The 20259-nt window shown below is 38.7% G+C and overlaps 1 protein-coding gene across 2 annotated transcripts; it reads right to left on the bottom strand.

Annotated features, from left to right (window-relative positions):
* Positions 1 to 1305: 1305 nt before the first annotated feature.
* hhipl1 (HHIP-like 1) lies at positions 1306 to 13729 on the bottom strand. 2 transcript variants are annotated; one of them, XM_047610156.1, is made up of 10 exons: positions 13602 to 13729; positions 13316 to 13504; positions 11088 to 11734; positions 10792 to 10935; positions 10066 to 10394; positions 5926 to 6052; positions 4382 to 4527; positions 4208 to 4289; positions 3747 to 3829; positions 1306 to 3631 (listed from the first exon to the last, which is right to left on the bottom strand). In XM_047610156.1, the coding sequence occupies exons 2-10, from the start codon at positions 13448 to 13450 to the stop codon at positions 3108 to 3110; spliced, it is 2217 nt and encodes a 738-aa protein (XP_047466112.1). In that variant the 5' UTR covers positions 13451 to 13504; positions 13602 to 13729; the 3' UTR covers positions 1306 to 3107. The 2 variants fall into 2 exon arrangements, with proteins under 2 accessions (XP_047466112.1, XP_047466111.1); XM_047610155.1 differs by having other exon boundaries at positions 13316 to 13722.
* Between the last annotated feature and the right edge of the window lie 6530 nt (positions 13730 to 20259).

The following is a 20259-nucleotide window of genomic DNA, read 5'->3' on the forward strand; positions in this document are numbered from 1 at the left end:
TTTTGCCAGAGGAGCTCAAACAAAGAAAAAGGGCAGTGTTTGAGTAGTTCAAAAACCATGATCAGAATTCCAAATTGTGCGCACACAAATCAACAAACTTCAAATAGAATAAAGTGCTGCTGTTGCCCCAGAGTGAGAGACCTGGCCTATATTTTTATTGACAATGATTTTGAATTGAATTAAAAATCCTACTCTGCAAAAATCTCAAGATTTTTGCAGAGTATCTCTGCTTCGATGTCAACTGTCTCCTCGAGATACGGACTCGCCACATCTGCCATTACCTTCTTCGACTTAAGAGCAGGAGAAACTCAGGGTTAGTTGGTACAAACCTGCCAGCAAGCAGGTTAGTTTCATGGAGTATGTTGCTCAGGTAACTGACTCAGAGTTGCGCTGAACTGGCTTTGTGAAACTGAAAACCAGACTTTCCCTCATCTCAGGCTTGAGTAACTCCGAGTTTTCACAAAACCTGCTTTCTGAAACAGACTGTTACACCCCGGCTCGCAGAGAGCTGCTCATCATGTTCTACTCTGCAATAATCCAGTCTGTCCTGACCACATCCATCATGGGCTCGTTTGGATCAGCCCCAGACATGACAAGGACAGACTGCAGAGGACAATCAGGTCTGCGGAGAAGATTAATGGCACTGACCTGCCCTCAGGTCAGGAACCGGGCCGCTAAAATCCCCACTGACCCCTCACACCTCTGACACTTCCTTCAGACTCCTCCTCTCAGGGCGGTGTTACAGAGCACTGTATCTTCCCCTGGGCTGTCGCTCTGATGAACTCTGAGCAGTCACAGAGCACGTGACCATTCCCTAATAACTCTCATTACATGTACATACCACTGTTCAAATTCACTGTCTATGTCTGCCTCTATTACTATTTTATTGTGAAAGTCTTATGTTGTAGTTTTTCTATTTTTCATACGTTTTTATTATTGTGCTTATTTAATAGTTGTTTTTATTTTTCTTGTACATAAATGGCTTATAAAGCTGATTCTGATTCTGACTCAGAGAAATAAAACCACAGCGCTGCATTCTTCTCCTTACTTTTCATGTCTTTTTCTCCATTTTGGCTCTCATTGCCCCTCTCCCCAACTCTGATGCCTCATTGACCTCAGAAGCGGTCATCTCCAGGGATCAGAAATAAGCACTGGGTTCACTGGCATGAGCCCAATTTTACTCTATCCTGAAAAGATTGACATTACAGATTACAGAAGTTAACCCATTTTCTCAGAAATGGTTGTGTCAAAATTACGACCAAAACAAACTGTTCACAATAAAGAAAAATAAACAGATACATAAAATATGTTTTTGTAATTGTTGTTTTGTGTATGTGTGTGATCAATTTTTTATTTATTTATTTTTGTTATTGTTCAAATCCCTTGGCAGGGAAAAACCCAATAACAACATAAACAAATAACAACAAAAAAAGAAAGGGACCTTCCACCCCACAATGGGAAAGACTACAGAGGTACACTACACATGAAAAAATACACAGGAAAAGAATCGCAGAGATTCAAAGGATTATAATGCAGTTGCAGTCAACAGGTTTTTCAATACTTGAATATGCTGTGAACCATTTAATGAAGTGGACTTCTTTAGCCCTGTTTGTCCTAGCTGATACTTCCATGTAGATCATTTCTAAAACGAAGTCAGTAACCGCTTCTTTGATAAGGAATGTATTAACATGATTTAATAAATCCAATAATGGCATATATATCTAAAGCCGAGAGGAAAGTAATTTAGCATATATCTTGAGATCAGAATTTAATAAACGAGCCGATATTTATTGCACTCAGTTTTGTTTTTTTCAAGATTAACAACGTTATGGCAATGTTAACATCCCTGGAAAAACCGCCCCTAGTTATAGAGAAATTAATCATATGGAGAAGCAAATGGCCTAGCTGGTCCCAAAATGCTAAATAAAATTCAGAAAAGCAGAGGACACCTTCACGATCTGAGAGAGCCATGGGGATTAATGTCACAGGAGAAAAGTTTTCAAATATATATATATAATCATAAGTCTGCTAGACCTAAACTATTGGCCAAAGCCCTTATAGCAGCGGATGCAGATTTTTTGCAGACATTAATTTCTGTCAACCCTGATTTATCCACTGTTGCATTCCAAACAGCATTAAAATCCATACCGACTATAAATGTATATTCACTCCACTCCAGCATCTTATGTGTTTACATAAATAAAAAGTCCTGTCATAAGAATTTGGAGCATAAATTGAAAGAGAGGCTATATACTACTACCACATACCTCAGCTCTGACCACTGACAATCTGCCTGCAGTGTCTCCCCATGTACCAGGAATCTTAATTTCCAGAAGGTATCTAGCCATTATAGCTACTCCTTTAGTCTTAGTGCAAGCTGATGATGATGCTAGGATATGATGATAGCTATCAATATCTTTTTTAAGAGATGTGTCTCTTGGAGCAAGGCCATGTCTAAAGTGCTCACTCATTTATGTGGAGCATTTAAGCCATCTGTGTTCCAACTCAAAATGACCAAATCAACCATTATCCATGTAGTACATTCTAACTGCTTTATTTTGGCTAAATTGAAATATTGTTACCTGTTAATCTTAACAAGTAAAATTACTTATAATGTAGTTGTTTGTAGATCAGCATAAGTACTTACATTTGGAAAATATATGTATGAAACCCACAATATGCTGTAGAAAGTGATTGAGACTTTCTGAGAGCAATAGATATAAAGCCTGAAAGTAACTGTTGGCAGTTGGTAGTTAGCTACATTTAAACGTGTTCAATGCCCCACCTTCGTTAGGCGATCTCATATGCAACCTCCGGCTTGCTCTGGAGGTTGCAGGCTGGTTATTGTGAAGCGTCTTGAGACGATTTGTAATGTTATTAATGTTATTAATCGGATTTGCTCTGTTATATAAATAAAACTGAATTGAATTGAATTGAATTGAATTGGACTTTGCCTCCACCTGCATAATTTAGATGACTTGGTGGATGATTTGCAATCACTTGTTTCATTGCTGTGCACATGGTTCATAGTTATATTATCAGATTAGTCTACTCAATTATCAGAGGAGAGACCCAATTTATGATAATTAGCTCTGACTTAGTGGTAGTCAAACTTCTACAATGTCGTCCGAGTTGGAACAAATCACTCCAGCATCTTCGCTGTGGGCACAGTTATGAGTCCCCACACCAGCATGTTGGCAGTCCAGCAGGCTGGACTCAGTCCCTTCACACTGAACATCATCCAGAAGAATCTGCAGATTTTTTCCTTCACCAAACTCAGAGTTCTTGGATGCCTTTAGAGTGTATTGGAACCCCAACTGCTGGCAAACCACTCTAGCATTCTTAATGGTCCACAGGTCATCACACACAGTGCCCCACTCTCTGTTAATGTAGATCTCAACTCGTCCACGGTCATTGCGACCTAGTTCATCGCCAACCAGCCTCACTGCTCCATTCTGGAACTCAGCTGCACCTTTGACTTTGGATTTGCTCTTTCTACGCTGGCCCCTCTGCCGTGAATTTCTGGATGTTTTGGTGGTGGTTGTGACAGGTGCAGAGGTTGTCAGGTTTCGTTCTCCTAATTCAGCTTCATGATAAATGTATTTATTCAGTGGCTCAGTGAGTATCAATTCTAATGGAAAAAAGATGTTAAAAAAGGCACAAAATGATGATAAACGATAAACAAATGAATGACAATTTTTATTTGTTGTGAAACATACACATAACGATTTTGAAGGTAGACTTACTTTCCTGAGGAACAAACTTGATGAGATTACTTTTAACTCTGACAGGGAGAGTATCATAGTGACATTGTGATGGTGGAGCACGTCTGAAAAACAATGAACAAAACATTTTCTTACATTCCTGAAAAAAATCTAAATTCTGTTTTTTTTTTTTTCTTTGAGAGAAGGACTAAACGCTTGCATGGCTCATTGTTAAAATAGAGCAGACTTCCACATTCAGTTAAAACAACAACAACAAAAAAACTAAGAACCTTGTATCCCACCAAAGTAGTGTAACGCATTCAATCCAGTACATCAGTACATCTCTTTGCTGACCAATTTTGTTTTTTTTTAGAAACAAATGTATGTTTTTTTAAAACCATTCACAGAAACAGATAGAACAGTTACTATACATACCTAAAGATATTTCATAGTCTTGTTAAAAAAAAGAAAACAAAATGCAAAGACAGGATTTCATCACTCACCTTGAAGGATCCACCACTTTATAAATCACTCCCGAGGGTGAAGTGGCACTTGGTATGCCAGTGGACAAAAAGTATAGTTCACCTGGACGAAATCAAAATATTGCATTATCAGGCCGTTATAGCACATTCTAAACTTACAACTAATGTTGGGAAGAAGTTTTGTTTATTCATTACCAGATTCATCCTCAGCAAAGGAGATGATATACTGATGATAGTTGTTGATTAATCCAGTGAAAGCACAAGTCATACCAATCCCCATACAGATCTCATTATAATTCCATGTCCCTGTGCTTGTGTCCTCCTGCAGACTCATCAAACGCCTGAAATAGAAATAGTCCACAATCTCTAATGTGCAGTGCAGACGCAATGGGTCTTTTGCACAGATCTTAAATGCATGCAAGCAGAATTAAAATTTTTTAGTGCACAATGCTTGTGTATTTTGTATTGGTTCTTAATTAAGATCAGTTAAATACTGATTGTTTAGGTGTGCTTGAAAATACACACCAAAGGCAAATGTGGAAACACACAATCAGCTTAATAAAAATTTATTTGAATATTACAAATGTGTGTCCATGCTTACCATTGTCACTAAATATTGCTAGTTCACAGGTTATGCTGACTGGATGTTTCCTGGTTGTGAGTACATCCTAATTGAGAAATTCAAGAATGAAAGCAACATGCAGTCCATTCATATTTGTTTTTACTTTTTTGACAGTCTCTTGTCAAAGCTCTAATAGCCATACCTGCCCCAGGAACCTCAAAAACCTCAAGCAGTAAAAGCTGTAACTGCCTTTGTGCTTTTAGGCTTTTTGCCATCTCTCTTTCAAGACTGTGGCTCAGTAGATAGAGCGGGTTGTCCACGAACCGAAGGGTTAGCAGTTCAATCCCCAGAATGTGCCATATGCCAAAGTGTCCTTGAGCAAGACCTGAACCCCCAGTTGCTCCCAGTGCAACTGGCATTGGTGTGTGAATGTGTGTGTGCTTGTGGGAGTGAATGGGTGGATGTGTCTGTGACTGTAAAATCGCTTTGAGTACCAAAAGGTAGAAACGATTTAATTTTTCCACCTCTTCGTCATGAGTCTCCTTGAGTACTAACTTAGAGAAAAGTTATAAAGGAGGTCCAATAATGTGTTCTTTTCATAGCCTTTCTGTTCTTGGAGGAGTTTCAAAGTACCATTCAAATCAAATCACAATTTATTTATATAGCACTTTCAAGCAAAAAAGAAAATGCAACACAAAGTGCTTCTCAAATAAAAACATAAATCATTACAAGAAACAAATCAAGAACACGCTCACACCCATATACACACTAAAAGTTGTTGAGATGCCACCTTTAGGGGGGCCCGTCCACGCAGAGGGGGGTCCCAGCTCTTTGACTATAGGGACGCTGCTGCTCTCCCTGACCCGGTCAAAGAGGCGGGCCCCAGACCTAAGTGCGGAGTGTCCAACCACCCAGGCCGAAGGGACTAGTTTCGGCTGTGTTTCATTTCTCAATTTTGATCTGTAGATATAGTCCTGTCTTTCCCCAGTCCCTTTTCAGTTTCTCTGTTCTGTTAAATCTTTTTGGACGAACATGTTGCGTTTCCTGTTGAGTTCCTAGTATTTACTGGTTCATTGTGTTTGTGATGTCCTTTAGGTTGTTTATTTATTTATTTCAAATTAACCATTAAATAGACTTTCTGCTTTGTGCATTAATGTGTCTTGAGTTTGGTTCCTACCCGCTCATGAAGTCTCCAAATATGTACATTCCATTGAGATTGGGATATTCACAACCCCTGTACACAAAGCCACCAGTCACTGACTTGCCCATCTTGTGAGGATATGCATAAATAGGGAGGACATCATCTGAGGAAAAAAAATATAGAAATTAAAAAGTTGTTATTGGTATTACTATAGTTGTCACTTATTTGAATCTATTTGGAACTGCTTTTCCAGGATCAATGACATTATGTTCGAATGTTCCACAAGTTTTAAGTTGAACAGGTACTTTAAGGGTCATTCTGAGTAAGTCAATGGTTATACAATTTTTACATCTATCAAAGGAGACATAAATGCAACAAATAAGTTGCACAGCCCATATTATATAAATTATAATTCATACAAAGTGGGCTGGAGGTTAGTGCACTGATCATCAAAGGTTAAAAGTTGCCAGTCCAGGTTTGGGAGATAGTCTGTGAGTGAACAGCTGGCATGGCAAATGGTGTGATTTGTTCTTGGAAAATCTGCCTCAGTCACATGCATCTCTCTCAAAGAATTGAATACTCCACAGTTCAAACTGAAAGTCACCAAGAGGTAACGTCTTCTTCACTAAAACACATAGAAACAAGGGTGACAAGCCGCTGTAACAATACAGCTCCTGTTTTTGTCTGAACAAAAAGGATCCTGTCAAAGGAGTGTGCTGTCAGTGTAGGAACATACTACAAAAAGAGGAACATGGGTCTCCTGTGTAAAGAGTGCCATGAAGATGTATTTTGAGGATGAAGAGAGACTGAGAAGCAAGGTATGGATGACTCTAAAAGAATCATGTTTATCGCATGTTTATTCTCTCAGCTGTTGAACCATATGTCCTGAAGCTGCAAAATTGCCTTTTTGCTTTGCTTTTTAATGCTAATGATGAAAAACGTCCCTACCACCTGTTCAAAACACATGCTTTAACAACGTCATCCATGTTCTTCCAATTAACTGTACATTTTGGACTAGCCTAGTTTATGGACCAGTACAGAGTCTAATATACAGTATAAAAAATGTGATCAACACAGATTATTAGCTACTGTAACCTTCAGAACGCTTTTTGTGTGAATAATCAGTGGTTTTTGAAGATTACAGAGTTATATTTTATAGTGACCTCAGTATCATCAAAAACAAGTAAAACAAATTTGGGTAAAATATTGATAATGTTGGATCAATTTACCACTCACTCTCACTGGATGCACTGCAACAGTCAAAATGAAATCCCTACCTCCCTACATTCTCACTACTCCCCAACACATCCACCGATAAATTGTTCCAAACACATAACGCACTAACAAGCAAACATTTCACATGTCACATTACAAAATACACAATTGCACAGTGGCCTTGATGCGCCAAACTTTTTCATATACTTCCTGTCAAATCAATTGCAACATTATTCAATAGGGAAAACAAAAACAAAAACAACAGTATAAAACCACCCCACTCTCAGATCTTCCATTCTTACCACTATCAATCAAGAAAGTAGACTATTACACGAACAACATCACAAATTCTTCAACTCTGACAGTCTGGCAGAAAACTCACAAAATCACCAAATCACCACTAACACCATGTAGATACACTGCAGTATGGCGTAATCCAGACACACGTTCATTTTTCAGCATGGCAGCAAAAGAGAATCACTCACCTTCATCACCTCTTTGAAAACAACCAGTTTATATCATCAACCTACTAATCCAGAAATATGGAGTTTGGAGAAACCAGCAAAAACCTATAATTAAATCTAAAACTAGTATAACCAACAACACATTGCAAACAAACAAACAAACAAAAAACAATATGTCAGCTTTTAATGAAATGAATGTGAAATTGATTCAGAACTCACTGTCACTCTACCGCTAATCTAACCCATACCCCAGTCAGAACACCGAAAACATGACCACATATCCACCCATAACTAACACATATTGATATTTCTTCTATACATTTTATACAGATATATGAGACTGGGGCCAAATTGACCCCAAAGAACACTGATTCATATATCCTGTGGATATTGAAAGCATATCATTGTTTTAATTTTATGTTTATTGAGTTGTCCCCATTAAATTAGAAAGTCATTAAATATGGAGCATAAAAGATATGTCAATTGTATATGTAGAGATGTTAAACATCGTTAAACATTGAATGGGGTCAAACTGACCCTAAAGGTAATAGGAGGGTAAAAAGATTTTGATCTTGTGGTGGGGTGGTTCTTGTTTCCACGACTCCCTAAAAAATTACTATGCATGAACAGTGTGGTGAAAGAATGAATCATACTTTTTGTTGTGGTTTGGAAAGTGTTTCTTTCTGAAGATACAAGCTGAACTGAAGCTGAGCTGACTTGACTTTTGCCTTTTTTCATCAGATTCTAACACATCAAAGACTCTTAGTTTGGTCTGCACCAAAAAAGTAGTTTCAGCCAGAGGTTACTGCTGGCTGGCAAATACCTTAACAAATGTAGCCTTAAGCCTACGCACTCCTGCTTAATCACAAGTGGTTTGTCTAGGAATGTCAATCTTAATCATTAACCTTGTTTAATGTGGCCATATTTTTTTTTTTTTACATTTTCTCCCTTTCACAATCACCTTAAATAATCTCTGTTCCTCAATTTCATACATAGTTCTTTGCTTCCATCTACTGGATACATGTTGGTACTACAGATAACAAATACAATGCAGCTATTTGCTTATCAGAATGATATACAGACACTCCTTTGCCTAAGGAGTTGCAAGCATGTACCACAGCCAAGAGAAAATATGAATATATTTGTAGATTCAGTAATTTGCACAAAGGTAGAATTTGATGATTTACAGTCTAAAAAGAAAGGACAAGGGTGGAATCATGCCAACAGTGGAAATCTGAGGTATTTTGTAGCCACATTCCCTTTTATGTGGAAAATTCATTGGGATATTTCTATAAACTATTGGTAAAGTTATATATATTATTTATATTTTTATATAATAATATATATTTATTATATAAATGTATCCTTTAGTGTATAACATATGAATCAGGCATAGTAATGACCACAACATTACTACATAATGTTATTAACACTGTGAGTAATTAGATACATACATACATTCCAATATTTACCCATCTATATGGACCTGATAGTCCCATAGGGGTTTATACAGGCAGAAGCCTGATGGCAATAAATTGTTCAGGCCTGTTCAGTCACTTGCTTCTCCTGAGTAAATTAGGCTTTTCATAAGCGTATGCCAGAGAGTCTCAGTACTGTATGTATGAGGTTTTCAATAAAATGTTTATATGGGACGCTTATTCTGGATAATGTCCCAAACTGCCCTTAATGCCGCCTGTATCCTCACCACTAGCTACAACATGGACTGTTGAGGACAATGCAACATATATATAAAACATACACTGTATGAATAAACTACAGTTAAGTATTCAGCAGGTGATGGTCATTATTTTATATCTACTGTTTATCAATTTGCTATTTTAAATTCTAAATTTTAATCTTTACAGAGCGCATAACCTGAAACCTCGAGAGCAAGCACAATGGCAAAGCAAAAGTCATTATTCAACAACCGGGTTGGAGACAAAGATTTTATGTATACATCTACCTAAAGCATACATGAAAGTAAGGTATTAAGTTAGGGTTCCAGAACAAGATATTCTGTGCTTGTGTCAATCTCTGTTTAATCTGTTCATCTCAGTTCTCAACCGCCACCTACCTCAAAGAAAAGGAGCCAGAGCTGTCTAAGAGGTGTCTCCAAATCACGAATTTTTCTGCATCTTAAAACCATCATCCATCTCTACATTCCACTCCTGTCATTCCTTCCCTTCAATGCCTTCCATCCACCTCCTTGAAACGTCTTATTCTTCGCATATAACATCCTTGTTTAATTAAAGGCATGATATTTGTTAAAGAAGCATATAGGTGAATGGATAGTTGGCTTTCAAAATATCCATTGTGCTGATAAAGTTACTGTTATAGGAATAATACAGGGGAGTTTGCTTGAAAAAATGTATGAGTATATGAGAAATTGGAGAAATATTACAAACTATCTAGGTAGGAATGGATAATGGATAACTATAGGCCATAACAATGAGTTTGAACAGGGATAATAGTATGCAACTAGATGTAGCATGCCTACCTAGTGAGCTGTTGGCACACAGCTTTTTATCGTAGCAGGAAAAGCCTTCTTTTGCTCTCCAGCCATAATTCCGACCTTTCTCAATTATGTCGATTTCTTCAAACTTGTTCTGGCCTACATCCCCGCAGAAGATTCGGCCTTTCCCCTCTTTGGTCAAAGGGTCACCGCGGTCCACTGAGCATCTCCACATATTACGGACACCAAAAGCATAAATCTCAGGTCGTGCTCCCTGCTCAAGTACGAAAGGGTTATCTGAAGGAATTCTGTACAACGGGCCTCTGTCGTTGTCATCCACATCAATGCGGAGAACTTTACCCAAAAGTGCTGACCTGGAATAGATGTAGCAGAGTATCTTTTATGTCAAATGTACAGAAACATGCAGTTATTCTTCATAAGTTAAGAAAAAATCTCTAAATTTAGACATATCATTTGGTTCACATATGTTCAGACTGTTACATGCTCCATTCTCTCCTACCATGTCTATTAAAAGTAAATGGTCTTCGTCTCATGGTGTTTTTGAGTTCTTCCCTGGAAAATCTAATATTCTACAAGAATACTCTCAAATTTAGTCAGAACTGCCAACCTATAACCTTAGATAACTGTTGTTCAATAGCTAAAATAACAAAAAAAAAAAAAAAAAACGACTCAGTGTTGAAACATATATGGACGAAACAGTACCTTACGGTACTACCGATAATTTGAAAATATGTAATCTGACTTCCTTACTTGTTCTGTGCATTCCCATATTCTCCAAATGGGTCTCCAGCCATTCCGCCATCACCTGTGAAAATGTACAAGTAGCCATCATCTGCAAATAGCAGCTGTCCTCCATTGTGGTTGGATGCCGGTTCATCAATCTCCAGAATAACTCTGGAAATAAAATGGAAAGAACAAATAACAAAGGGAAAGGATCAGGTATAAACCATGCGTACGCAAAGATTGTTTCTTTGAAAACTGGTGTAAAATGTTATTATTTCAGGTCATTGAATAAGCTGTTTTTAAACCTTTTTAAGCATACCTACCGCTCAGAGGCATGATCTACAACATTCATGTCATTGGCTGACACATGGAACTCACTGATCCTGATCCTCTCATCAAAACCAATCTCTACAGAGTAATATACATACAGCTTTCCATTGTACTTGTACTTGGGGTGAAAAGTGAGTCCTAGAAAGCCCCTTTCATCACCTTCCCACGATGACGTTAAGACTGCCTTAGTAATATTTAAAAATGGTCGCTCCAATTTGGAGCGATCAGGAAGGTAGGTCCACACCAAACCCACTTGTTCTGCTACAAAGAACCTATGTGTGCCGTCATTGGCATGCACCATGGCTAGTGGATTTCGCAACCCGTTGGCAACTTCTTCCAGGCACAGCTGCAGACAGCCGTCTGGGTCCGATTGAACCTGGCCGAGGTTTTGGGTCAGCTTCTGGTTGTTGAGCAGATAAGGATAGCAGTAATCCTCGTCATCTATCTCCAGGTATTTGCAGAGACGAATCTGGTCTTCTTTGACTTTTGCCAGATGTAGGTCATCAGACAAGAGAGGGATGGTGAACTGGCACTTCTTCCAAAACTGGGAGCAATAGTTGGGGCAGAGGCCAGGGATGGTCCTGAGCGGGGTGCTCGGGTCCTCAGCATCAAAGAGGTGGGCTGCAAAGGGAGAACACTCCTGACATCACAGACAGAAGAAGAAGAGATATGATGAGAGGCGAACAGTATCGTATAGAGGAGGGTATACACAGGTACATTAGTGTAAGTCTACTTGTGTCATGTTATGTTTAACCAAGCAACAAATCTCTGGTTTAAAATCAAGCCAGTGTATAAGTGCTTAAAACTGCAGTTTCTTAAATGGCTTAGATGAGGTTAGGATCTAAAGGGTACACAATCACTGTAGACCTTCCATGTTAAAATGTTACAACTTAGAGCGGAAATAAACATGTTACATCTTGGTACAAATTGATATTGATTGAAAAAAGTGTCAATTCATTAAAAATAAAACAGTTATATAACAGTTATTTTAAAAAATTATTAATGCTGAAAGTTAGCCATTGTAAAGCGTGTGGCCACTTTCAGTTCCAAGTGGGTGCCGCATGCTGCTAACCTCAACATCAGAGGCCTGGCTCATCTCTATTATTCTTAATTTATTTTTTACCTATTTCATCATTAAGGCATATCAGGCATAACTCAATGGTGGTTCAAAATCCTCCATAAACGTTTAACCCCTGTACAAGCGTGCAGGTGCTGTCGCACTGATTCTTCCAAATGAGCTTATACTTACACGTCCGTTGTGTTTGTCCTACTAAATATAATCTAATAGCCTGTTAAATTGACTTGAATTGGAATGTTCATTTTGTAAAAGTACACGCAGGTAGGTTCCTGCTTTTACCAGTGCCATGGAATTTGTCTGTCAATGCAAATTGTCAAAAATAGTCAAAATCAGTTTTCGATTTTGTTTTTTTAGGGTTTTAGGGTTACGGATAGGGTTTTTTGCTCACTGTCTATTTGTTGAGAAAATAATGTCTGATGGAAACACCATGTTTCCTTCACCTTGACTATTCTTATTTACAATCCACAATGTGTGTAAAGGTCCCTTTGATAATTGTGTTAATTTCATTAACATACCACACTTGTATTTGTGTTGGTTGCAAATCTGCTGTTCAAAGAGACAGTATGCAAAACAAAATACTGGCATCTTGGAAGGTGACAGAACGGTTGTTACCTTCCATGTGTGAATGCACTATGAGATAAAGAATAGTGCACTAAAGCCACATTGCACGAACACTACTGCCTCCCTTTTGGGGAAAACAAATTATATGTCATTATTTAGCACACAGGACACTTATACTTTGCTTGACAGACTGCCTTAAAGAAATGGTTAATGATAGAAAAAAGACTGCCAAATATGCAATAGGTTACTGACATCATCTGATCATTGATACCCTTGTTGTCCAATCAAAATATCAGAATTCTCAAAGCTTTTATATCTCAATTTACTTCTTTACCTCTGTGACTATATGGACAGGTTTTAAGCACTGCATTTAACTTTTTCAGCTCCCTGTACTTTGGATTCCTATCACGGTTTGCGAAAATAATAGGAGCTTGTCTAATTGTTCCAATGTTTTACAAGTAAGAAAATCTAGCCATAAGTTGTGGCTGATTGGCCATGTTTATTTAAGATGCAGCTGTCTTGTGCTTGGTCGCATGAAAACTTTTGGACAAGGCCAAGTGACCTTTGTCCGTGCATGCTTACCTGGCAGAGCAACTCCAGGACGAAACCTGCACAGTTCATGTATTCGTTGGAATCGCGATTATCCATAATCTTGTAGTATTTAGCAAGCAGCTCCTGGTCTTTCTGATAATCACAACAGCCAAAGTCCTTGTACATTATGCAGAACTCTAGTTCCCTCAGCGGACGGAAGGGCGGCTTAAAATCCAAACACTGCGGGTGTAACATAACAGGTGTGAGACATAGTGTGAAAAAATACAGAATGCCAATCGACGAGAGCCCCACAAAAATCGGGATGTTATCAAAACACCTCTGCATTATTGATGGCGTCGTTAAGATGGAAAAAAAAAGATGTGCAATAACGGCGTCCCGTGTGGACTCTGCTCCGAGTCTGTTTGTTTGCGCTCTGGCGCACTGAAACGCTCCGCCAGGCTGGGGTGTTGTCATCAGCGACTGCATACTCGGTGTGGCCATCTGGTGACTGTTAGAGTTCATGCTTCGGCGTCCGAAACATACAGCATAAGCAGGGCTGTTCTATTACAAATTCAGTTGGGCCATATTTTAAAAATGTAGTCGGGCCAGTCACTCTTCAGCTGGTAATAACAAATTTCAGACCAATACAGATCAATGTGATCAAAAATGTGCACATTGGGACTGCGGCATAAATTAAAGGATTAGTTCATTTTCATTTTATCTTAAAAAATGGTACTATGACAATAAACATGGTTTAATTGAAAAGAATGAAAAAATAAAATAAAATTCTCTGGATGATCTTTTTGATATTTTGATTGCACCCTATTCAGGTATAGCTGAAAATACATAAAATACACATCTGTAGCTACATGGCACATTGCAAATTGCATTTAACTGAATAAAATCTTTTAGTAGGCTATTCCAACACACTCCAGTACTCCAAATTAAACACATATGGTTGTGTTTGGACGCGATGGTAAAATAATAAAGTATTTGTTAGTCTAGACAGGATTAAATCTACAGATTTCTGTTTCAATCCTACATTTCAGAGTTTGGGCCAACTCCCATCAGCACCCTTACATGTTAACTTGCGTATGTAAAAATGAACTTTTTCTACATTTAGCTCCAAAACACTAAAAATAATTTATCACATTTATTAAATGTTAAATCTAAATGTTAAATGCTGAATATAAATATAAATGTTAAATGTAGCACTGGGCGAAACTAAATATTTAGCTAAATGCTAACTGACACTGCTGTTCAGCGAAAGTACCAAAATAAAACCTTAATTTTGAGCAGTGTTCTGGTGGACCGCACCACAGTCTAAAGCTAATACAACTATATCTGGACAGAAATGGCTCCACCCGCTCTGAACATGGCAACTGAACTGGGGCCAAAAATTTTAACCCTCCTATTCTGTTCAGTCATATCTGACCAAGTTTCTTTATTGAGAAAACACAGTTAATTTCATCTGTTTGTCATGGGATTCAATGACTTTGTTCACACATGGCTTCAGAACACAAAGAATCAATTTGGATTTTTTTTTTGTTTGTTTGTTAAATTTTGTGTATTTTATTCAACTTGTATACACCCATGGTGTTCCCACTCAGAAATGACCAGTCTTTAGAAATGTGTATAATATAGAGTTCAAATAACAAGGACATTGCCACACACCTTTCCCAAACCCCGACAGCTCTGGTATATAAAAATTTTTGGGAACTCACATTTCACGATGACTAAGTGTGATTTTTTTAGCTAACACTCATAATGTTCCTCAAATGTGACCGGAAACACCAGTCTTATGTGCACAACCAAAGAACTGAGTGCTTCAACAGAGATTTAAACAACTGCAGCCATGGTTACACACCCATCTATATGAACTGAAACCTGTGAGTATTCTGGAAATAATGCTTGTTCTGTCACCTGATATCTAATGTGACCATGTGGCAAAGATGTCCACAACAGCCCTGTACTCCACCCAGGGCCTGCTCTTGGCCTAGGCGATATAGGCGGTCACCTAGAGTGCCATCTGCTGGAGGGGCACCGCCAGGCACCCTTGGACTTGAGGAAAAAAAAATAAAAACAATAAAAATAAAAACTGGAAAATCCCCTCTGGGAAATTTTGAAAGGGCTACGGGGGGCTAATGCTGGGGTTGGTACATGTGTGGGACACAGTGATCAGCAGTATTAACAGCAGAGACATTAAGAGGAGTCCGTGATTAATTGGTCTTAGCTGTGGCCCAGGCCTGCACTCAGGGGTTGGGCAACCCAAGGTGGTCGTCAATGACGACAGAATCGCGCGGAGCCGGGACACAGAGGCACGCGGAGAAATACGCTGATTGTCCCGCTTTTTGCTGGTCTCACATTTGGGCTAACTGTGACATGCAGACCATGTAAGACCATCCTGAAGACTTTGATATGTTTTTTTTTGTCCTTCTAGAGTAAATATTTTGGATACACTTGTGAGTTAAAAACAAAGGTCCCTTCTCCTTCTCTCAGAATATCTTTGCATTGGAGTGAATGGAGAGCAGACAGTACTTTACCCTGAACAGAGACTCGCAGTTTAGAATTCTGTACGTCTCACTGCTTTTCCGAGCACATTGTGAGAGACAAAACAAGTTTGTCTACAACTGTGGAAAAAATCTTGTGTCTAGTGTGTAAATTGTGGCCAGGATGAGCATGGAAAGAGAAAATTTTCAAGCCATTTCACACACGTACTCTCTAACTAACGAGCTTGCACACTCTAAAACAGATTTCAACAGAATTTTTTTATGGTCATTGAACAGTGATTGATCAAAAACTAATTAAACTAAGACTTACCAAAATGAGGATTGATACACTTATACACAAGGCTTGTGTCTACATTTTAAAGTTTAAATGAAGTCTCTAGGTGAAAGTATGCCTGAGCAGTAGACCTTTGAAATACTAGGGTTAGGGTTGTTTTTTTTTGGCTGTCCCATTCATTTTCAATGGGAAATCTGCCACAATTTTTCATGACTTACATCGCAAAAAATTCTTATTTCCAGAGAGAAAAGTAATAGCACACTGATCCTGATCGAACCACACGTTTTGATATATAACTTGGACAAGCAGCTGTGCTGTAGAGCAGGGGTATTCTGTTAAAATTCAAAGAGGTCCAGCTACTAAAATTTCCTCCCAGCAAAGGTCCAAATCTAATGTCACTCAAAAGCGTGTACCCTTATGTAAAAATAATCAACAATGTACGTACATTTCTATATTGTCAAATTTCAAGTGTTTTCAAAGTCATACCCTACACTTAAAATACTGATAAGTCTGAACTTATAGAACTACAATCGATTTGATTGGCTTGGCCATTGATGACGCTCCTGATGTATAAACAAGATTAGCCATTAACCATTTAAAGCCTGAAGGATCCGTCAAAGCAAGCTGTCAAAACACTGTGAATTTGTGTTTTTGTCTGGAAGACCTTTGTGACATCTTAAGAGTATGACTAATTTAGTTTTTACCAACAAATTCCTCCAGCAACTCTCTCTTCCTGGGGCTCTGCGATCGTGCTTCGCTCCTCAACCTGGAGCCGTCACATTACCCTAATGAAAGCTCTTTTTTTCCCCAGAAAGCGCAACTTCCCAGTATTCCACCACACTTTGCATTCCATCTGTGAGTTCAGTAATTCAAATACAGCAAGCTTCTTTTTGTGCACGCACGGATGTTCAGGTCTTAAAGGGTTAATATTAGAATTTTAACGGGTCTGGGGAGAACCGTCATTGGGTCCATGCCTGGACCAGGGTTGCCATTTGGTGATGAGTGGTTTAGAACTTTCGGCGGACATGATCAGTCAGATCAGTTCAAAAAGTACAGATAACAGTATCATTTGCCAAGTTTGTCATTTGTTTGATTCTGGACTGGTACCAAACAATACCGGTACTCAGTATACATTCCTACTAGCGAGTAAGTCTTTCAGGTACTCTGGAGCTCTTCTCTCTCTTGTCGAGTATCTTTTCTGATCAGGACTGCATGGCTCCAAGTGTTCCTGTTCAGCAGAATTACACACTGTTGGCAGTGATACAGTGGCAACTGTGTCCTGTGGGGCATCAGGTGAGTTCTTGGGTTCTCCTGGAACAACAGGTGTGTTAACAAGATGTCACCGATTACGGCGAAAAGTTCTGCTGGAGGTCTTAACCACGTAAGACCTAGAATGTGGGAAGCTTTCAGTACCGTTCCCTTTTCCTTGGTGTCAAACACTCAGATATAATCACCAGCGTTGAGCCATGGGAGGTGGTGAGCTCTGTGTCGTCTGTTGAAGTTTGAGGCATTGGACTCAAAAAAGTTCTGTGAGGCTTTGTTCATTGACCTGTCTAAGGCATTTGATACTGTAGACCACGATCTCCTGTTGCAAATTCTATTCAAGAATGGTATCTCCAAGCAAGCTGCCTCTTGGTTTGCTGATTACTTAGCAAATAGGATACAATGTGTTCAGATGGCTGGAGTTAACCCCACCTTTCTTGAGGTCACAAAAGGTGTACCTCAAGGATCAGTCTTAGGACCCACTCTATTCACAATCTACATCACTTTTTTCATTGAAATTGTAGATTAATGACAATCGTGTGCCACAAAACTTAAAATAACGGATTGCTTCAACCTGGCGAATGTGAGCAGGTTCCTGCTTGGCCCAACAAGCCTCAGCAACACTCTGCGAAAGGTCTGTTTAGTGACCTTCCCGACCTTACAACACCACACACCACACACTGGTGAGACAAAAACTTTCTGAATTCTCCGGAGCATCTCTCTGACATATAGCAAATTCGGTAACACTTTCTATGAAGGTTGTATTTATAATGCCCTATGAATACACTCATAATGTTTTATAAGGTGTCTATAAAGCATTATAATGGTCATTATTACCATCTATACATATTCACAAGTCGTTATAACCAACTTCATGATGCATTATGACAACTGGTTATGAATGATTATAATTTTAATCTGAATAGTGCATTATAAATATGTCAATATCTGCCTAGTCACTTGTTAATGTTATGATGCATCATAACTACTTTGCTTTGCTAAATGTGTATAGTGATGCATAATGAGTTTTGACTTCGCCTATAGTGCTTTATATCTGTAGTTATAAGTATATGTAATAAAGTTATAATAATGTATACATCTCCCTACAGCACACAGTCATAAACAGCTATGCAATATCATAAGTGCTATTTGTCAGCGCTAAGTAAAGTGACAAGAATATGACACTATTATTAACAGATATAAGTTACTATGAGTAATTAAAAGGTGCAATGAACTAAGTCCTGAGTCTGGCATCTTTACCCCATATGCACAGTGTTAATATCATAGGTGTTATTTGTCAGCTTTAGGTAAATTAGAGCAAATGAAATGCCTGGACAGTAAAGACAAAAGAAATGCATTTAGTTCACTTTATTTTCATTTAAACCAACACACATAATCAGAATGATTATCAACGCTCTGAGCACATTACACAAACACATAAAACAGGCCACAAAAGTGGCACGGCGTGGTCCTAGAGATGTGGCTCTTAAAAGTGCCTTTGGGTTGGTGAGGTGATTCAGGGTCAGAGGTCAGGAGATGGTTTGACAGCAACTACAAGAAGAACAGAGGCAAATCTTTAGTGCTCTAGCTGGGTTTGTTTTTATGCAGAAAGGTTTGATTGAAAACACATAAGCAGATCACGTTTTTTGTTTAAAGCAGCCTAATGAGACATTATGTTACCGCATATCGTGCAGGCAGCGCAGATTACCCGTAGGTGGCTTAAGCTAGCTAGACGAAAGTTACCAGACACGGCTAGTTTTAACTCACAAATTAGATCGTTTTCATATTCTTGCGTTTAATGATTGAAACCATTCGAAATCATTGCTTTAATATGTAAACGATGTGCTTCATGTAAGCAAAGTAAGGCATTAGCTCAAAAAACACTAGCAGGACAGAGAGACAACCTACCTGTCCTGGACAGGACTCAGAGGAGAAAGGAAAGAAAAGACGCTTTACGACTGGTACATACAGTCAATGCTTTACGACAGTGGGAGGAGCTGGGGACGGAGGTGGGTGGGTGGGGTCAGAGGTCAGGGGTCATGGACTAAGGAATGACACTTCTACAATAATAATAATATAAATAAAAACGATATCAAAATAATATCTGACGGCATTCAATAAATGTGGACATTTCTAGCGATCCTGTATAAAGAAGCGGTTAAATGCCAACCCGGTGTCACAGTGGATGTGAAACTGTCACGAAAATGAATCTATTGTTTGGTGCCATTCTCAAATTTTCATGCCGCTCGAAACGAATTTCAAACTGATGTATTTCAATTGGAAGTTATTTCGTGCTATTAGGATGACTGTCAATGTGACACTGCGCAATGAAGAGGTTTGATTTTATTTCATTTAGACTAGATTTGTAATGGTCTTATTTCGGTTTTTAATGTAACGTCAATTTTGCTGCAGGATTCGGCACTTTGAGATTCGAAAAAAAATTAATGGTTATTTGTTATATTGGTCTCTTATACAGGATCGCTAGAAATGTCCGCCTTTATTGAATGCCGTCAGATATTATTTTATTTATATTATTATTATTGTAGAAGTGTCATTCCTTAGTCCATGACCCCTGACCTCTGACCCCACCCACCCACCTCCGTCCCCAGCTCCTCCCACTGTCGTAAAGCATTGACTGTATGTACTAGTCGTAAAGCGTCTTTTCTTTCCTTTCTCCTCTGAGTCCTGTCCAGGACAGGTAGGTTGTCTCTCTGTCCTGCTAATGTTTTGTGAGCTATTGTCTTACTTTGCTTACATGAAGCACATCGTTTACATATTAAAGCAATGATTTCGAATGGTTTCAATCATTAAACGCAAGAATATGAAAACGATCTAATTTGTGAGTTAAAACTAGCCGTGTCTGGTAACTTTCGTCTAGCTAGCTTAAGTCACCTACGGGTAATCTGCGCTGCCTGCACGATATGCGGTAACATAATGTCTCATTAGGT

The sequence above is a fragment of the Mugil cephalus genome, chromosome 17 (genome assembly GCF_022458985.1).
Source record: "Mugil cephalus isolate CIBA_MC_2020 chromosome 17, CIBA_Mcephalus_1.1, whole genome shotgun sequence".
Taxonomy (NCBI): domain Eukaryota; kingdom Metazoa; phylum Chordata; class Actinopteri; order Mugiliformes; family Mugilidae; genus Mugil; species Mugil cephalus.